Source organism: Solenopsis invicta, chromosome 3 (assembly GCF_016802725.1).
Source record: "Solenopsis invicta isolate M01_SB chromosome 3, UNIL_Sinv_3.0, whole genome shotgun sequence".
Classification (NCBI taxonomy): Eukaryota; Metazoa; Arthropoda; class Insecta; order Hymenoptera; family Formicidae; genus Solenopsis; species Solenopsis invicta.
The window spans coordinates 24949929-24970261 of record NC_052666.1 but is presented as its reverse complement, the minus strand read 5'-3'; the positions used below and the strand labels follow the sequence as shown (position 1 = coordinate 24970261).

The 20333-nt window shown below is 31.2% G+C and overlaps 3 protein-coding genes across 8 annotated transcripts; 2 read left to right on the top strand and 1 right to left on the bottom strand.

Moving 5' to 3' along the window:
* The first annotated feature begins 813 nt into the window (after positions 1 to 813).
* LOC105197257 (spermine oxidase-like) lies at positions 814 to 4541 on the top strand. Its single transcript, XM_011163553.3, has 6 exons — positions 814 to 1050; positions 1350 to 1700; positions 2521 to 2712; positions 3092 to 3417; positions 3509 to 3787; positions 4257 to 4541. The coding sequence occupies exons 1-6, from the start codon at positions 923 to 925 to the stop codon at positions 4427 to 4429; spliced, it is 1449 nt and encodes a 482-aa protein (XP_011161855.1). The 5' UTR covers positions 814 to 922; the 3' UTR covers positions 4430 to 4541.
* Positions 4542 to 5913: 1372 nt separating this feature from the next.
* Positions 5914 to 10661, top strand: LOC105197220 (F-box/SPRY domain-containing protein 1). The gene is made up of 4 exons (XM_011163502.3): positions 5914 to 6305; positions 6916 to 7189; positions 7433 to 7523; positions 7694 to 10661. Exons 1-4 carry the CDS (start codon positions 6001 to 6003, stop codon positions 7786 to 7788), a joined length of 765 nt encoding a protein of 254 aa, XP_011161804.1. The 5' UTR covers positions 5914 to 6000; the 3' UTR covers positions 7789 to 10661.
* On the bottom strand, positions 9844 to 18349 carry LOC105197219 (transmembrane protein 164). 6 transcript variants are annotated; one of them, XR_005574267.1, is made up of 7 exons: positions 18195 to 18349; positions 17536 to 17877; positions 17334 to 17450; positions 17183 to 17261; positions 17021 to 17121; positions 15497 to 15834; positions 9844 to 15335 (listed from the first exon to the last, which is right to left on the bottom strand). XR_005574267.1 is itself a non-coding variant. In XM_011163497.3 (6 exons), the coding sequence occupies exons 2-6, from the start codon at positions 17851 to 17853 to the stop codon at positions 15550 to 15552; spliced, it is 900 nt and encodes a 299-aa protein (XP_011161799.1). In that variant the 5' UTR covers positions 17854 to 17877; positions 18195 to 18349; the 3' UTR covers positions 9844 to 15549. The 6 variants fall into 6 exon arrangements, 4 of the variants coding, with proteins under 4 accessions (XP_011161799.1, XP_011161801.1, XP_011161800.1 ...); XR_005574268.1 differs by having other exon boundaries at positions 9844 to 15283; XM_011163497.3 differs by having other exon boundaries at positions 9844 to 15834.
* Between the last annotated feature and the right edge of the window lie 1984 nt (positions 18350 to 20333).

The following is a 20333-nucleotide window of genomic DNA, read 5'->3' as shown; positions in this document are numbered from 1 at the left end:
AGACAGATTTGAGATCTGAAATTTGAGAAACACCTATGAATTCGGACCTTTGTGTTGAATGAGTGCAAACTACTATTCTTTAAATGAAGTAAAATCTGTTTTCCACTAAGAATATCTTTTTATTTTGTTTCAAGAGTAATTTATTTTTTATCGGAGATTATTTATTCTTGGTGCTATTTTAAGCACAAAATATTCTTGGATTAAAAATCTTGGATATGCATTTCTTTAAGAATTTATTTTTTTGTGTGCTTAATACTTGTATAATATTTATTGAGATAAGCTGTTATAAACTGATTTATCAACCTGTTATCAACCCTTTATCAATTTAGATCTACTTGACGTTACATGCTTCAAAACGTTTAATTGACCAATTAAAATAAAGAATTTTATGAATTAACAAATCAAAAAATGCTTTAAAGTATAGTGACAAATATATACAATCTCTTTGGTGACAAATGGACTGTAACCTGGGACAACAGTAGACGGTCAAAATGAGCGAAGTTGTTTGTTTATGAATGACATGCCTTTCTCGTAGCAACCCGCTTCTGAATTATACATGTCTAAATTTACGAATAATTAATAATAAACTTTTTTAATAAATCCATTGATTTTAATACCGTACAATCAATGAAATGCTCTTGAGATCTAAAGTATCATCCTGTAAGCTGCAACGATTTCTCACAAGGTATGGGAGAACGGTACTAGTCAAGAGTCAAATAAAATTATATTTTATGTTATTAATGATAAATTTTCTAACGAAATTAGATTTCACTACTTACAATTAAAAGGCTACTAATTATTTGAACGTTGAGATGGTCTCGCGCGTTACAGATTATTCTCGGATAAAGGTAGAGTAAGTAAAAAAAATATACCGGAATGTACGAAGCCGTCAAAATACGAAACGTACCAGGTGGATCCTTGTATGATAGATCCATGTATATCAGAACCAGCTGTTGTGATTGTAGGAGCTGGCATGGCCGGATTATCGGCAGCACATCGATTAGCTCAGTGTGGCCTCCGTAATTTTACGGTTTTAGAAGCGACAGATAGGTATTTCAAACAATTTCAAAATTATTAAATACAAATTGAAATTTTATATCAAATTAAAAAATTAAACTAAAGTAATTATTAAACTGGATAATTATAAAATATATAAAGATATTATATTATTTGAATAAATGTCATAGTATTTTAAAGCAACATATATTATATATAGTTAAATTAAACTGTACTGTTTTAATATTATTTCAATACATTTTATATAATCCCGACTCCCAAAAATATAATAGACTTATGTTGTCCTGAAATTTTACTTTTGTACGTAATAATTAATGCACTTTTAATTCCAGGCCAGGTGGACGGATCCACTCTTGCTGGTTAGGCGATGTGGTAGCGGAAATGGGTGCCACGTGGATCGAGGGTGGTTGCGTGGCGAACCCAGTGTTCACTTTAGCGGCACAGGAAGGTTTGCTAAAGACACCCCTTTTCAGGCCGGATCTCAGTCGCGGGTTCTTTTGCACTAGCGACGGTAGGGCCATCGATTTTCCGGTCAGCATCGCGGCGTATCACACCTTCCGGCAAATCGAGCAGCAGGCAGCGGCTCTCTTCGCCCTTGGCTGCGGCCGTGCCCACGGTACGTTGCTGAATTTTATGGGCATCAGAATTCAACAGGAGCTCCACAACTTCCCAGAGGAGCAACGGTACAGTTGCCCAGATCAACCGTAAAGTCACATGGGCAGCGATGTAAGAATTTGCTTGTGGGCGGCTAGATGAATGGGAATTTCTCATTATAATTGATTAGAAGTACATGAACTGAGCTTTGTCCTTTAAGTGAAAACTTAAGAAAATTCAGAAAATATTATATAGATATAATTTGAATTGAACGCACGAGCAAAAGGATACGATTGTTACATGTAAAGAGCGAGAATAAAAATCACAGCGTAAGTCGAATGTAAGATGAGAGCGATAGAAAATGTGTTAACACCTTTTTTATGTTCATTGTCTGAATTTTCGCTCCTTAGAAGTTTTATTTGTGCTTTAGTCATTCTCCTTTTACATTCGACTTACGCCCCGATTTTTGCCAGGGTAATTATTTATTTATGCATAGTAAAATTTTTAAAAAGTTAAATAAAAGGGAACCATGTGATACCATAATACATAAATAGTAATATGCTGCAGAGAATAAAATTGTTTTTAATAGGCACATTGCCTTTGAAACTATCTTATTTCAGTATTGATTATTTTATGCATATGATAATATTATTCAAATTAATGCATACATGCATTGACATATATATATATGCATTTTATTTTAAATTTAAAATTGAATTTTAACGCTGGTGTAAATGAAGTTAATCGTATAGTTGTATGTAAGCAATCATTCTGAAGAGCATTCCTGATAAGATAAATGAATTTGACTCGGGTCGCAAAAATATGATCGTTACATCGCTGCATAACTAATTAATACTTAATTAAGTTCTTTTTTGTAATCGGAAATGATAATGTGAATGTGATTCGCAGATATGATGCCGCGCGGGTGATGTACGGCATGACGAATTGCGTGAGATGTCGATGCGGAGCTGATCTCTCGCTCATTTCGGCTGATCAATTCGGCAGCTATATCGAGATTCCCGGTGGAAATATCAGAGTACCTTTGGGATTTGTCGGGGTGTTGGCTCCCTTGCTTCGAGATTTACCTAGTTGTAGCGTCAAGTTCGTACAAAAACGTGCCTAATAATCTTCACCAACTGATTTCTATGTTTTGGAAAAATAACATTAAACTACAATATTAAAAAAAGAATGACGCAAAAATTGATCATTGAAGTGCACACGATTGAGTTCAGAATGTTATGAATCACTATATCTGATGTTACACAGAAAAAAGAAATAAAAAATTAACTTTTAAAGGATACAGTTTCGCGTAGAAAAATTGTATTTTGAAATCATTTTTAAACAAAAGATTGCGATATTGCGATATTATTTAATTTTATAAAAAGTTTATTTGATTGATTTAAGCATTTAAATTTTAATTATTAATAACTGTTTGTTTAAAAGTTATTTATAAATAATAGAGTCATTTAATGTTTTCAAGGTACTGCAAACCAGTTAATTGCATTCGGTGGGGCGCAGTGAGCGACACAGGTCCACGAGCTATCGTGAAGTGCAGCGACGGCGAAGAGTTTCCTGCTGATTACGTGATCGTGACTGCTTCACTTGGTGTTTTAAAAAATCAGCATGCGAAATTGTTTTTGCCAGGATTACCCGCCGAAAAAGTCGAGGCGATCAACAAGCTTGGGTATGGACACGTTAATAAAATCTTCTTGGAATATGCAAGACCGTTTTGGGTCTGGCGAGAGGGTGCGATCAAGTTGGCTTGGTCCGCTGAAGAACTGACGGATAGATGCGATTGGGTGAAAGGTTTGTTGCTTACGAGTTTAATATTATGATGTTGATATACGGTATAACATGGTTTAAAAAAAATCAATGAATCGTGAGTGTTCGCGTTTAGGTGTAGCAAATGTAGAAGAATTGCCTAATTCTCAACATGTGTTATGCGCCTGGGTGTGTGGACCCGAATCGACGGACATGGAACTGTGTTCTGACGAGGAGGTGGTGGAATCGATGACGACGGTTCTTCGTCGATTCACCGGCGATCCGACGCTACCTTATCCAATCAACATTCTCAGAAGCAAGTGGTGTATGGACCAATATTTTGCTGGAGCTTACAGTTATATGGCTATGGATAGTACCGTTGGTCACCAGTGTGACCTGGCGAATCCGTTACCGGGTATTTCCATCTTTTGTTCGCAAACATCTATTTAAATTGCTTAAAAGGAGCTTCGTTCTGGATTTATAATATTCAGATATCTTATATGTTAATATATATATATATATTTTTTTTTTCCTCAATTTAATATTAATATCAATAAACGTCAAACGTTATTAACGATTATGGCTTGAATAGCTTAAAACCTGACTCTTAGAATGTTCGTAATTCAAAAATTCTATATATGGAGGATTTTTAGTCGTGCACCTAATTTAGAAAAAACCGATAAATATTATTAACAATTATAGTTTAAAAGGTTTGGAAAGCTTAGAAGAAAGTACGATTTAGATATTCCTGATACTAATACTTCTGAAATTTGATATATGAGGAAAGAACTTTATCTAGTTCTATATTCAATTTTACAAATTGATATTTTATTAACAATTTTGTTTATAACTATTTTTTTCGGCATTTTCTTTACGTTTTTCAGACTCTTGCGAAGCGGTACCACCCATACTCTTATTTGCGGGTGAAGCTACTATACCAGGACACTACAGCACAGTACATGGTGCAAGGATCAGCGGCATTCGTGAAGCGGAGAGAATTATTCAGTTAACAAAACGGTATAACGGTCCGCCGAAAAAAGTGCTTACTAAATCGTAATCTAATAGAGTTCAATACATGAACGAGGAAAACGATAAGTGAGATTTTTATTGTGCAACTTATATATTACAATGATATCAAATATATTATTCTAATATATATTAAGCATAAATATTTATACATATATATATTTTATAAATCTTGTATTTTGTGTAGATGCTAATAAATTGTTTATATATATATATATATATATATATTTATAGATGCTAATAAATTGTTTATATATATATATATATATATATATTTATACATATGTTTAAAGAGATACGTAAAATAAATAAAATATATTATTATGATAAAGTAGCAAACTGAATAAGGCCCACTTAATTTTATTTTCTAAAAACTTTATTAAATAAAAATAAATAGAATAAATTTAGTGAATTTATTCAACTCAGGTTCTTTATATTAATAGTTATTGTATGATAACCTAATACGATATCTTAATATGGGCGTATCAAATAAATTTAAATTGAGAGAACGGTTAGATCGATCGAAAACATTTTTCAATTTTATGAACTGCGCGCCGAACTCAATTCGGTCTTACTTTTTTGTTATTTCATGTAAACTTTACGAATAAAATATTAAATTTGTTTGATGATCGTTATTATATTTGTTTGGCTAATTTAACTTTAAGACCTTACGAGTTTCTAATTTAATATGAATAATGTTTTTCAAAATTAATTTTTAATTAACTTTAATTTAATCTTAACATAATTTTTAACTAGTTAGTTTTTTATTTATGTCATTTTTAACATAACTAATTAATTCTATAAGCCATTAACTTTAATTTAGTTGAAACAATATATTAACTCATATTATGTATTAACTATTTAACTTATTTTCATGTTATCTTTAAGTATATCTTTTTACGAAACCTCCTCGCGGCACGTAATACATGCAATAATATTAACAATCGATTGAAAAATTATATGTAATCTTACACCATAAGGGCACTATTTAATAAATAAAGCATTTTTCTTGGTTCTAATTATCTATTTTAAGTTAATTGGGAGAAAACGTTCTAAAATGCGTTGAAGCGCAAAATATACTCTTGTTGATATTTTTGTTTAAAAAATCCGGGTAGAAATAACAAAATATCTATATAATCCTAGTGTGTTTCTGGTTAATAAATATCAGATTTGTTATCTTCTTCATGTTATTTAGCATGTACGTATAATATAGTCATAATCTAATCTATAATTTAATTATTTAAGATTTAAGATATCGTAGTCTGTGGCTTCCTACGATATTGACCGTTCATATATCTTCTCGACTCTTCGATTGTAAGCCAAGCTCGACTATCGCATTTTTACTTAAAAAAAAAATGAGTTTAGCTTCAATTGAAATAATAACTTTATAAAATAAAATTAGATAAAATTAGATAAAATTTGAATGAAATTCTTTGAACCAGGGATCCCGTTACATTCCCTAGAACCAGACCGCGCCGGTGCACGTCGCCGACGTCGATTGTCCGTGTCTGTCTAACATGCGCGTAGTTTGTGACGTTAACAGACGGTGCTTCTGTGCCCGCGTATGTTTACGCTCGTTCCTTTCGAGACAGACCCGGCAAAATGGACGATATAGCACTGCGGGCGTCTGATCATGTTTTAGAGGTGATATTCTCGTATCTGGACCTGCACACGCTGAGGAACTGCTCGCTGGTGTGCAAGCGGTGGTATCGCTTCCTCAACGACGAGAACAACGACGTGTGGCGAATGCACTGCATAAGAAAGCTCGCCCAGGAGGCCCTCAGCTCCGACTTGTTGTCGTCGGTGCCCACGTACAAGTCGAAGCTGCGAGCGTTCTATCACGCGTGGAATCCGAACGATTGTTCGCGGAACGTTTACATAAAACCCAACGGATTCACCCTGCACAGGTTGGTGTCTGGCGACGTTATCCTGCCGCGCATCTCGCACGTCAAAAGCGAAACCTTCCGTCTGTACCTTTAACCCGAGAAAGTTGCCTAGACTTTTTATGTTAACTATCAACTGTTATATAATTTATTTAAGATTATTGTGTGTATAAATTTATACTCGATATTTTTTAAAAAACGTAAAGAGAAATACAAAAATTGGTTTAGAAAATAGATAACGGAAACTACTGTACTGATTGTAAGTTTCATTTTTTTGCTAGTGGGATGTTAAAATAACTCCAAGTGACTACTCATGGGTTAACACAGATACGTTTTGAAAGCAAGTTGCAGTTTAGTATTATTTTCTGTTGTAAATAAACTGTTAATTAATGTAACAAACAGCCATATAAGACAAAGAATTTACAAATATTTTTGTAAGACTATGTAGTTGGAAAATGACTCTTTAAAGGTATTCTCTGCTTAAAGGAGCTGACTTGTAGTTGATTTTTGTGAAAGTAACACATAAACTCAATGTAATTTCTCAAGCAACAAATGAAAATTACAATAGAAGCATGAACTAATCAGACAAACGCAATATCCAAAATGTCTCGCATCAGTTACCATATCATTGCAGAAATCCTGTAGCGCAGAGTACAGATGCATGTAGAGGCAAAATAGGCTTTCGACATGGACGTCATGCCTGGGAAGTTATCTGGGAAGGACCATTAGGAACAGTAGCGGTAATAGGAATAGCCACTAAGGAAGCACCCTTATTATGTCATGGATACGTAGCATTGCTTGGCTCCGATGAACATTCCTGGGGCTGGAACCTTGTCGATAATCATTTGCTACATAATGGGGATCCACAGGGAAATTATCCTTTACTCAACAATGCTCCAAAATATCAGGTATTGAATCTGTCACAAATTATATCCATGATAATATAATCATATATTTTTCATGAATTGATATACTTTTCAGCTTCTTCAGGGTCCCTATTCTGTAATTTGTAACGACGCTGTCAATATAGTTATTGCACAAATATTTTATATGATAAAAAACCTGTTCAATGACAACATTATGATTATTGTTAAGAGTTACAGAATAGATCCCCAGAAATATTCTTAAAGTGTGATAATTTTTGTTTACAGGTTGGGGAGAGAATTAGAGTAATTTTAGATTGTGATGATAATACGTTATCTTTTGAGAAGAATTATGAATTCCTGGGTGTCGCTTTTAGAGGTATGACATTTCATCTATTATTTTACATTTTTCAATATATTATCTATTATTATCTATCGTTGTTAATGGCCAAGGTTTAAGACAATTATATCATTTTCAATTTACCACACTATTTTTAAAATTTAAATATAATATAAATGTAAGCTTTTACGAGTCACTTTGATAAACAGGGTTACCAGATAAAAGATTATATCCATCGGTATCGGCGGTTTATGGAAATACAGAAGTGTCTATGGTATATTTAGGACCACCATTGGATGGCTAACACATTATATTAAAAAGAACATATCCTCAAAAAGCTCATTTGAGGCTGTACATTGCATTCTTAATGCCAAGTTTTCTGCACTATACCGAAATTGTCTACGTTTAAGTAGAAAAAGCACACGATGACAAACTGTACAATATTTACAGAGTATGTGTGCATATAGATTACTTGGTCGATACTGTAAATAATAGAAATTTTATTTTACTTAATTGCAAAATTTACATTTAGTTTAAACGATTAAATCAATCACTTGATTGACGTAATTGTATATGTTATACATGGAAGTTTTAAGTGACATTAGTTTTCAAATTATTATATACATTATATTTATCAAAATGTTTTAATTATTTAATCTATTTTATTTTTACTAAAATATTTTTGTCAGATGAGATGCTACAAAATTACATTACATTCAAATAAAATTGGGAATTAATCTACAATTAAAGTACATATATAAATTTGTTATACTTAATGCCTCCATGTAGTATTATTTTTATTATATAATTATACAGAAAGACAAAATGTTTGCAATGTTTTATATTTATTAATTTATAACAATCTCAGTTTATTTATGTAATTTATAATATTTTCAGAAGATTTCTTTCAAATAGGATTTCAATCAGTTGTCCTTAAATAACTGTAAATATTTAAATAATTTTTGCATTTGTTTGCATTTGTTCCTTGGTATTGTTATAATAATTTCAAGACATTCGTTATATCATTACTTTTTTATTTCTAGAATTAATGAACTCGTTATATTCTTCCTCAATGTTCATATTCTTTTTAGTATATGTATATAACTTATGTAATTAATTTATATTATAAATGATACATCACCAGCCAAAGAAAAAACAATAAGAAAATCTTACTTTGTAAAGCTCAATATATGATTTGCTTATTTCTTGTGATTTAGTGTGTTCATCTTCATGTATAGAAAACTAAGAATTTTTATGATGGATTATATTTTTTTATATTACAATTAAAAATGGCTTTCAGAAATGTTTCTTCATGTAATAGTATACAGGGTGTGTCCACTTCAAGTGTTCATTGAGTATAGCTACATTATTTTTTGTACAAGATTAAATTATGAAAATAATTATGTAACATAATAAAATCAAATAGTGAACTGAGAGGCTTTTTTTTAAGGCCTTATTCAGTAGATATAAAAATTACTTGTTTTAAGTAAATAATTAAATTTTACGTTTTCCGTTTCTAAAATAATGATTTACATGTTTTTGTAATTAACATAATTTCATTAGAAACACAATTTCATTAACATAATTTCATTAGAAAAAAATACAAAAAAGAAAGGAGAAAGAGAAAATCTTCAATAACCGTAAAGCATTGTCTAATGCAACATTTTTTTTTTACATATTTCTAAATATTTAACACCCTTACGTCTTACATTAAAGAGATATGATTTGAATTTCAAGTCATCATATATTTTATTCTACGTTACTACTGAAATCTAATATCATTTTAATATCTTGTGTATATGCTATATAAATTTTTATGCCACTATTGTGGATGAATGAATGACACAAAAAAGATACTTAATACATAATATTTTAAAGGCTGTCCGTTTCATTTATTATCTAGTGAATTTTTATGTTAATGACATATATTTATACATATATAAATATGAAAATATATATAAATACAGATAAAATTTTATATAAACACAGATTGTATATTACAATCTGTGTTTATAAGTAATGCTGTTTTTAATATAAAATTGAATACTGATGGTTAGAGTGAAACTAGGTGTGATCAGTAAGACAATTATTTATAATTGTACATATTTATTGTAATGATTGCGTTTGCTGTATGTAGTGTTCGTGAATTAGTTTTTCTAAACTTTTGTACAGAAATCGTGTACATAGTGATTATAAATATTTGGGAAATAAACTTTATTTCGTATGTACTTGTGAGTTTTGTTCGTTCACTTTTATAGCAGCCTTCATGTCTCTGATAAGGATTCCATTGCATTTTAACCGTTGTTAATTAAATAGGCGTAATAAATAAATAAATCGTATGACATAAATAAGTCGCAGCTAGACCCAGACAAATTCTTTATTCATTTTTACCCAAAATCTTACAATGTTTTCACAACTCGAAGTCGCTAGTGATAGTGTAACAATGTTACACATATATCTATCTCAGATATCTCTGAGTACCTGAATATTAACTCGTGGATTTGAGAGATTACCATGGCGATACATCAAATCAAAAGCCTTTTATAATTAAGTACTGATGCTAAGACTGCCTCTCTTCTTATTAATTCTGTTCGAGTGGAGAAATGCTTTCAAATGCGAGAGTTTACAAATTTCAAAAATGTCATTTAATCTTGTTAAATAGGCGCAGTTGTTTGGTGAGAGTGATATTGTACAGAGTGACAAAGAAACTTAGTTACAATAATACTATATTCTCAGTGTGCAAATTTGTACGCAGTCCACTAGACGCAGCCAATGTTGGGTATTTACGCGCGTGACATGAATTATTATTTAATGTGTACTTTAAATGAACGAATTAATAAAGAGCAGTGGTTTCATATTATTCATCTATTTACATAGACTGTCTCATCAGTATTTTTTTAATTTTTTTTAATTGTCTTTTTATTCTTGAGAAACACTATGAATTTAAAGTTGTATTAAAAATCTAGCACAATTTAAATGCTTATCAAATGCAAAATACTAAAATAAAATTCCCTTTACATTAACTAAAAAATTTTTATTTTGTTTCTTCTGTAGAATGTTTCAAAAAGACACCTTTTTGGTGTAGAATTTTAATTGCGCAGCATTTTTCACTTGTCACATGTTTTTTGTATCGTACTATCATTTGTTAAGCAATTATTATTTCACAACTATTATTTATAAATACTAATAGAATTTTTCATGGAGTGCTACATAATCGTAATTGTGTCTTGAATTTTATTACAAATGATTTTTGCAAAAAAATCATGTTTAGCGAAGAGGCGTATTTTCTTAAATGATTATATTAATAAGCAAAGTTGTCATCTCGAGCTTCAAAAACTTGCATGTGACCCAGGAGAAGCATGTGGAATGTAAGATGCATCTGGAATGTGTGACAGTTTGGTGTGGATTTTGATCGGATAATGTCATTGGACTATACTTCTTTAAAAATTACACTGGAAAGACTATTATAGTGAGTATGCTACAGAAACATGTTGATCAACTTTACGGTCTAAACTGGAAAATATGGACCTCTACTTTCAACAAGATGAGGCCACATGCCACATAAGTGGCGAAACAAGTGGCTTTATTGTGCTCAAAGTTCTCTGGTCGTTTAGTTTTGCGATTTAACGCAGTTAATTTTTTTCTTTGGGGATACGTTAAAAGGAAAAACTGTGTCAATAATCCACAATTCACGCTCTCAAAGCCAACCGCTATTGAAATCGAAACCGCTAATGCTAAAATACAGTCGTATTTTTCCGAAAAAGTTATTGAAAACTTTGAGAAATGTATGAGGATCTGCAAGAAAGGTCGAGATGTTCATTTATGATGATGTACTTAATTCCACACCTTTACATGTTTCTATTCTAGAATACTCTATAAAGAAATCTTGATTATCACAATTGTTTGTTGTTTCATTTCAAAAAACAAATAAACCTCTTGTTGAAACAATCTGTATTTGCATCTCTAAAAATTAATTTATTTTTTTATTTTTAATCCTTTATAATTGAGATATTGAATATGTAAACTTAAAATGAATGTTCGAGAAGAATAATGATGAGATAATCTGCACACATGTGTATAAAGTGATAATTTATATATTTTATATATAGGCTGTGCGTAAATAGCCAGCATTGATGTAATGAATTAATCTTCATATTATTTCCTTTTTCAATCGCATCCTCAAATTACAATTTGATTGAAAAAATGGTTAGTGTAAATTATTTAACATTGTATGTATTGCGGAATGCATTGGATCACATTTTTGTCAGTACAAATATATTCGGCCAAACGTTTTATTAAAATAAAATTCGACTAATTTTGGGGGTTTTTCGCGTGTCACGCAGAGAAGATGCCTGTTTTATTAAAATATAACTGATTCGCCATGGAACGCAAAGTTTACTCGTTTACTTGCCGGAGCGTCATTCCGCGTAATCGGCTTTGTCAACGTTATTTACAAGTATTGTATGTTCTACGTTGAGAATAAGAAGTAATGTATTCTTTTTGTACAGAATATGTATAAAGGCAACGCGCGCGAAGTATATCATGTACAAAATCGTGAACAGTTTACTGGCAACGCATTTTGCACAAGCCAGGTATTCGTACAATACCATTATATAAATGAGGCTGAAACTGACGAAAACTTCATTATCGATTAAATTGAGAAAATAAATGATAACAACAATAATAAATGGATACATTTAATATGCTAATTTAAAAATAAGTACGCAAAGATAAATACTACGTGCGTGTATGTGTGTGTGTGTATGTATATATACATACACACATACACACGTTGCATATTACGTATATGTTATTATTCTTTTATATAATATTCTTCATATAATATAAGCTATACAAACAACGAAACTGCAAATTTGTTTCGTCGCGCATTAGGAAAATATATAATAATTTGACTCTTAAAATAATATTGCAACTGCCATGTGAAATTGATCAGAACCTCATTTAAATAGAAGAGTACGCAATAACACTTTTGATTTCTAAATAACAATAAATTACTATTAATACAAGTATCACTAGCGACACTATAAAAATATCATATCTATAACTCATTTAATAAACCAAATTAATTTCTTTGGTATAGTATGCTTGAATATAGCTCTATCTAAGTTTCCTTAATATATTATATATTTTGCTGTACTCTCTTATTTAACACAATAATTACATTAAGGTTACACAAATGAGGTATATCTTGATAAGTGAAGATTTTTCCTCGCGTAAATAGTTCCTTAATATTTTAGTTAGGCAAATCTTACAGTTGTATGTCATGTTGCAAATAAATAAAGAAGAGTTAAGTTAACAAAAATAAATATGTAAATATCATTTAACAATTAACGTATCGTCCTGAACATTCTGTTTAATGAACCTTATTTAACTATTGAATTATATTTACATATTTATTTTTGTTGACTTGTTAACAAAATATATCTATATAAATACGATGATTTATTACTATAATTTTACATCGTTTCGAAACGTATATAAATTTATTGCACTATTAGTTAATGAATAAAAAATTTTATATAACAATAAAATCTTTAGATTACTCGATTACGTTGCAACTAATGAAAAGTATTTACTAAATAGTAGCAATTTTTATATTATTTTTCAAAAACTCAATACAATCTGTATACATTTTTATTTTTTATTAAAGTACTTTACGATAACCTAATCAATCGCGTTATTTTAAATACTGATCTTTTAGTTCCTATTCTCTCTTTGAAAGAATCCTTCACACGATTAGGCCACTTTAATAAAAAGTATTATAAGAGTGTTTTTAGTAGTACTATGCTAAAGACAATCTTATTTGTTACTAATTTAATTTGCGAAAAATTACTGTATATATCTAATCCAAGAATTGGAACATTCTCGTGCAAGAATCATGAGCATCTGATTTTTAATTTAAGATTGATGCGTGTTATTTGCGGTATATTTCATAATATCCTACAAAGATATCTATGTAATCGAACTCTTATATTTAATTTACAAGATCACTAAGTGAGATTTTTTTATATTATTTTATTATAAATCAATTCTATATACATATAGTGTCACTAATATTATTATCAATGTTGTTATATAGATATTGATAACATAAATTCTGTACTATCAAGCTGTTTTCATCAAAAAATAAGTTTCTTTCTTTAATGGCAGCTTACTGAAATTATGGAACTTTGTAAGTTTTGTTTTCGTCTAATTCTGTACAAGTAATAACATAGGCCGTTCTATTCTATCAACTTGCGGCAAATGTTTACAGAAATGTTTACTAACTATCAAAGATAGTTTCTATATGAAAGATGTTCTATATTGAAAGGACGTAAAATGGACGTTAGCTTTCATCTATGTGAGAGCACTATTTTCATGAAATTTAATTTAATTTCTGTTTGGACGAAAGCATTCATTTATAATCTGCGCGTTTAATCATTTATCACATAACGTTCTATACATTTCGCAAAAAGCACATTCTAAATTCTAAAATTTTCCTCGCTATATTATATTATCGAGGATATACGTCCGCATGCGAGAATTCGTATAGTATAAGTAGTATAGGAACTGTCATATAAAAATATTTCCATATATACGACTAGTTTCGCAAATAGAGTCGTGGATTTATCAAAATAAGAGTATCGTATATGTGTCACAAAATGCTTTGTCAACTTTTTATGGCCTCCAGGTTATTAATGTTCAAACCGAAGATGATTCCTGTGGCCAAAATACTTATACTACATTATATGCATTTCTAAAAGAAGTCCGCGAAGTTTCACGATTTACCTTCTAAAGTAGGCAGTATTAATAATGACCTTTCTCTTTTATCGACAACAATCACTCCAAGTCTCAAATCTAGACTTGACAGAGAAATACAGTATAAAATGGAATGATAAATAAAGTATAAACTATAAGAATTTCTCAAAATTCTCTCTTGTAAAAGTAACATTAAAAACAAAGTTAAAAAGAATTTTATTACATCCTTGATGTAATTAATAAATACTTAAAATAATTATAATGTCTAGTAATTAGGCAAATTAGAATTCATAATTTAAAATAATAATTAAATAGAAAGGTAAACATAAATTTCTTATTGCTGAAATCACTTTTTCTTCAATAAAATGTTGGTCCTCTAAAACACAAACACTTGTCGTTGACAAATTAAAATTACTAAAATTTTTTTGTTTGTGAGATATTAAGATAGATTCGTATGTCTCAACGTATCTCAGACTAGTGCAACTAAGAAGATTTACCGTAAAACCTCGTAAACTTTCTCTGCTTATTTATTACGTTTAATATACAGATAAAATATTGCAGTTTCGTTATTTGAATATCTTCATTTCTACTGCGCAAGTAAAAATGAATATAAAAACGCAAGAAGTGATTCGTTTACAATGCGTTTTTATCTAATAAAAGATGCAATTATATTTTTAATGAGTAACTGTTGTTACTAAACGTCAGCTTAAACCTCACACTATCTTTGAGATTCTTAATCTATGCACAGCGCTAGGCATGATAAGCATTTGGACAGAAATTCATATTTCAAATTGACTATTCTTATCGTTTGGTATCATGGACTATTGAATTAAAACTAATATGATCACAACGATTGTACCAAGATTATCTATTTGGTAGAATGTATGTGTGAAAGAGTTCAATTCTTAAAAAATAAAAACCTCCTTGACTTTTTTAAACAAACGTTCTTAGTGAAAATATGTTAATCATTGTATACATTGACTGTAATTAGGTATTAAACCTGTAGAAGTTAGTTTTTCCTATGTCCCATTTCAGTTTCCCTGTAGACCATATTTAGAAGATATAACAGATATAAATTATAAATTGTGTAGTCTGCAAGGAAGAAAAACCCGACATTTTTATAATGTATGATAGAATATCTGCGCGATTGCCAACGCAAATGCACATCATGTAAAAATATTACAAATCCGTAAGTATCAATCCGTAAGTATCTCACATAACCTTAGATGTTACAATGGTGACTATGTACTCACTTAATCAAGATGAGGCGTTTAGACACATCTAATACATAATTTTCTTTTCCAAATTAATCAAAATGTGTATGGCCGTTTCCTGAGGTGTTAGATTCTTCGTGTAACTTCTCATTTTGTTCATATGCACAATTCTTTTTCGGGAGAGCGCATTCTAACAACGGCTTAACCCTGGTCGGTGGAAACTTAGTTAAGAAAAAGTTGGATCCATAACAGAACAGTTTGCACAGAATGGGGCATAACATTAATTGATGAGTCACTGCCCATAATCGATAATTTTGACCTTCAAATGGATCCAAGACAGCTGCACACAACATATGACTAAGATTCACTTGTACAGGCTGTAAAAAAATACATAATTCTAATTAATGATATTCTAATAATAAATTAAATTGAAATAAGTGCAAATAATTATAATAAAATAAATCTTCTATACTAATAATAACATAAGTCAAAGCTTAGTGAACAGAAATGGATTTAAATAATTCAAAATTTGTAATGAAGAAAATGAATTCTAATTTACTTTTTAAGTCACAGGTTAAAATGGATTACGTGACTATCCAAAACTTCTTTTGGAAGGAAAAATAGAAATCACTATATTCAGGGAATAAAATAGATTCAAAAATTTTTTAAACTTTAATTGGATTGAAATAGATATAAACAATCAAGGATTTGAATTTGTGGTAATAATCACATGAATTTTTATCTATTTCAATCCATTTCTTTTTGCTGGGAAGATTTAGGCTCGTTTACACTAGTATAGTTTAATTTTAATCTCTGTTTTAATTTACTTTCCATCTTTTTTTAGTTCTAACCATTAGCAAAAGATAGTGAGCTAAATAAAAATTAAATACAGTGTTTTTATTCAAATTTTGTAAAAAAATTATCCAAAAATTTTTGGATGTTTCAGGAGTCAAAATTCTAGGTAAGACTAGAAAATTTTTTTAATTAGCTTTGAAATAAATTCATTTTATTATATCTTGTAATGCTATTTAATCATGCACAAAGAAAAGTCACTTGAATTTTGAATTAAATTTTGGAAGATAGTAAAAAGAAATAAAATGAACTAAATACGTTTATATAACGATCTGTGCGCAATATATAGATTAACTCATCAAATTGAACGCATCAAAAGTTTAAAGTTTGAAAAGTGATTAGATGCTAATTTAGAACGATGTATTGTCTCTTATTATTAATTTTTTTATAAAACTTCACGAGTTATAATAAGATATATAAATACGTATGCCATATGTATTGTCAATTAATTTTACATTATAAAAAATGATTAGAGAAACAATTTTGTCAGAAAAAGATAAAATTAAATTAAAAAATAAAATTTCCTAAAAATTTCTCCTGGAGTAAAATCCCATATAAATGATAAAATCCTATGAAATTGATCTCATGATTTTCAAGGATAAAAAATTTAATACTCTGATAATTTTCTCCATAGTAAACATTCCATTAATTTAATCGGCATAAACAAACCCAAGTACATAATATGTAAATAACAAGACACAATATACGAACCAAGGCAACACTTTGAAGAATCCAAAAGTGATATCCTGCATTAAGGCCATAACCGAGGATTGACCAGCTCATATCAGATAGGGGCTCAATATTATATACACCTAAGAATAGCAAAGGTTATTCATTATCTACTGTTATCTCTATTCAAACATAGATAATTACCTCCAATCCTCAACAAATAATATGGTATTACTAGCATCAAACCATGTTGAATATAATAATTTGCTTTGTCTGCAAATATCTAAGAAGAAAACTTTTATTATTTCAAATTCTATTTTGTTTGATGTTTCATTATGTTATAATAATAACTTACAACCCGAGATTCTGTTTCTGGAAATAGGTATGCTAATACAGGTCCATTCAATAGATTCAGATGTATCCTGAAAATAGCAGTGACTGTTGGACTAGGATCCGCAGCCAGCAAATACAACTGTTTTGTAACAGAAAACATAAATGTATTAAATAGGTTACATTTGTGAGAACAAATTTAATTATTACAGATGGTTTAAGCTTACCTGTAATGCAGTTGTAATGTGACATGGGTTTAACAAATAAATAACAGTCCTGCTGGTGAACTTAAAGCCAATCTCCATACCTAGGACTAGTGACATCACGATCAGCAGGACTCGTCTGCCGACGCGGTCCTGGCCGACGTAGGCCAGCTCCTTTGGCAAGGTTATTCGCTTGAGACCCCATATGATGCAGGATATGATGAATATAGATATAAACAAGGTTTCTATTAATCGGCGCTTTAATGTTAAATAATTTGCACATTCCGGACCAACATTGCGTGGAATGGAGCTGTTTACACCATCGTATGCCCACTCGAACATCGCCCTAAATTAACTTCTTTGGAACTGAAACAGAACAAAAATCGTTCTCTAGAACAAGTTTCTAACTGCCAGTTACGAGCCCGTGAGTAATAGAGCGTAACTTGGCACGGGAAAAATATGGAAATCGCAATTGCAAACAGTGGAAAAAACAAATTGATTTTTAGCTTAAAAATGAGTAACAAAAAGGATTACGAAACCGCTTTTACCGCAATCACTGTGTTGCGGCTTAAGTCGAGGCAAGGTTAGAATCAACGCGAAAGTCAAAGAGGCATACAACATACGAACGCTTTATTGATCTCGATGCCGAATTGCCAATTATTTGACATGCATGAACGCGGTACCTAAAATATAAGGTATCGTCAGCCGCTGCGCGATCCGTACTTGAATAATACTGTTCACACCGTAAAATCAAAACAAATTTACGCCGGAATGTCAATAGACTTCGGTCGAGGGTTCGAAACCCCCCTTTCACGACTCGAGCATCGATTGGCTGGCAGCGGACGATGAGGTAGAATTTTTATACAGGGTGTCCCACAAATGAACAACAAGTCGCTTTGGGAACGTAGAGGTGATCAAAAGGAACAAAAAAGTTTTATATCATTTTGTGATTTGCTATAATTATAGATTGTTATAAAATAAAACATTTAAGCCAATGTATGTTCGGTGATACGTTATAAGGCTCATCGTGACCGGTATTCATAGGCCCGTATTTATAGTCGTGACTTATTTTCAAGATCGTCTTATAGCGTTTTTCATTGGAAAAACTAGTGCGCACGGAAAGTGCACTTGCTACAGGTAATTGGGCATTTCCGTTGGCACCGTCATTGGCGCAAACCGAAACGTCCAATTGCCAGCGGCGAGTGCACACTCAGTGCGCACTAGTTTTCCCAATGAAAAACACTATTAAGTACGGTCTTAAGTTACCCTCTAGATTCATAGGCTGTGTTCCGTTTTTACTGGCAGTACTGAAAATTTATAGTTCACGTCACATATACTATACATTTTCAGTACTGGCAGTTAATATCGGAACACAACCATAGTCATGAATCAAGCAAATGCTTGTGTAAAATCTCAAGTCAAGACTTGTCCAAGACGATCTTGTTTGGAACCGTCTTGTTCGGTCTCGACATGATTCATAAACAGATCTTATTGAAAATAAGAACAGACTTAAAACTATCTTATTAGGCTGCGTTCAGATTCCTTACCCGAGTGCACCCAGGCACCTAAAGAGCGTTCAGATTCCTTTATGCTCAATGCACACAGCACGCGTCAATGCGTTACGTGTGGCGAGGTAGCCAATCATTTTTTTGCTTTTATGGAAAGAAATAAGAAAGAAATAAGAAATCCGCCGTAACGCGTTGACGCGTTCTGTGTGCATTGATTCTTATAGCGTTTTCGATTGGGATGCACTAGCTGCATTCAGTGTCAGGCGCGTGTTCGATTGGCAGTGCCAATGCGCACTTGGCTAGTGTCACTTGTTCGTTTGAACGCACGACACTCGCATAGTGCGTACTCAGTGCGCACTAAGTGGCACGAGATATTTTGACCGTGCCAGTTCAGTGCACTGGATGCATGCAAGCATCAGTGCATTATTATAAGCAATAACGAACAAAGTTTCAAATTTGAAAGAATGAGCAATCCGGATTTGGATCTTTTTAATATTTTGGAGACATTTTTGGAATCTTCTTCTAGTTCAAGCGAGGAAGAAGAAATAATTGCAATCTTCCGAACTAGAAGAATAATTCCAAAAACTGTAAATTATGTAGCATGTGTGAAAAAAAATGGATAATCGTATGACACCGTAAGTGTTATATCTTTTATACAAGTACATCAATTTTATACCTTTTTTAAAATAGCATTTTAATAGCATTTTTTTAATGATTATATACTATTTAATTACATATAGTAAAAATCATTACTTATTGAGCACGAGATTACTTTTTCGAGGTTACTTTTTTTTCTTTTTAGCGTGATCTATATATTATAATTAACTCAAGTGACACTTGCACTGAAAATTTGGGCGTGTTCTTTTGCATTTGCACTATTCAGTGCAACTCATGGAACTTGTCCAGTGTTGGCGTGAACTGAGTGCGCACTGGTGCGCACTAACTTTTTCCCAATCGAAAACGCTATTAGAGTGCCCCTACCGGACATTAGGTGGGTCGTTCACTTTATCACTCTGTCTATCCCGAGAGAGTGGAAAAACCTTAGAACATATAACATGAAAACAGAATAGCAGACTAAAATGTGTCCTGAGGAAGTGAGAAAAAAAATCATAGTTGCCTCTGTCTTGTGAGTAACTGCTCGAAAATGCGCATGCGCGCCAATTTGACGCATACAAGCATCGTATCTGTAGATATAGATATATGTAGATATTTTTGTCTTTTTTACTACATAAAATGCAATATAAGCCCATTGTTTAACTTTTGACAGTTCGCGAAAGAGTACGTTTAACAACTTTGGAACCTTAAAGAATCCTA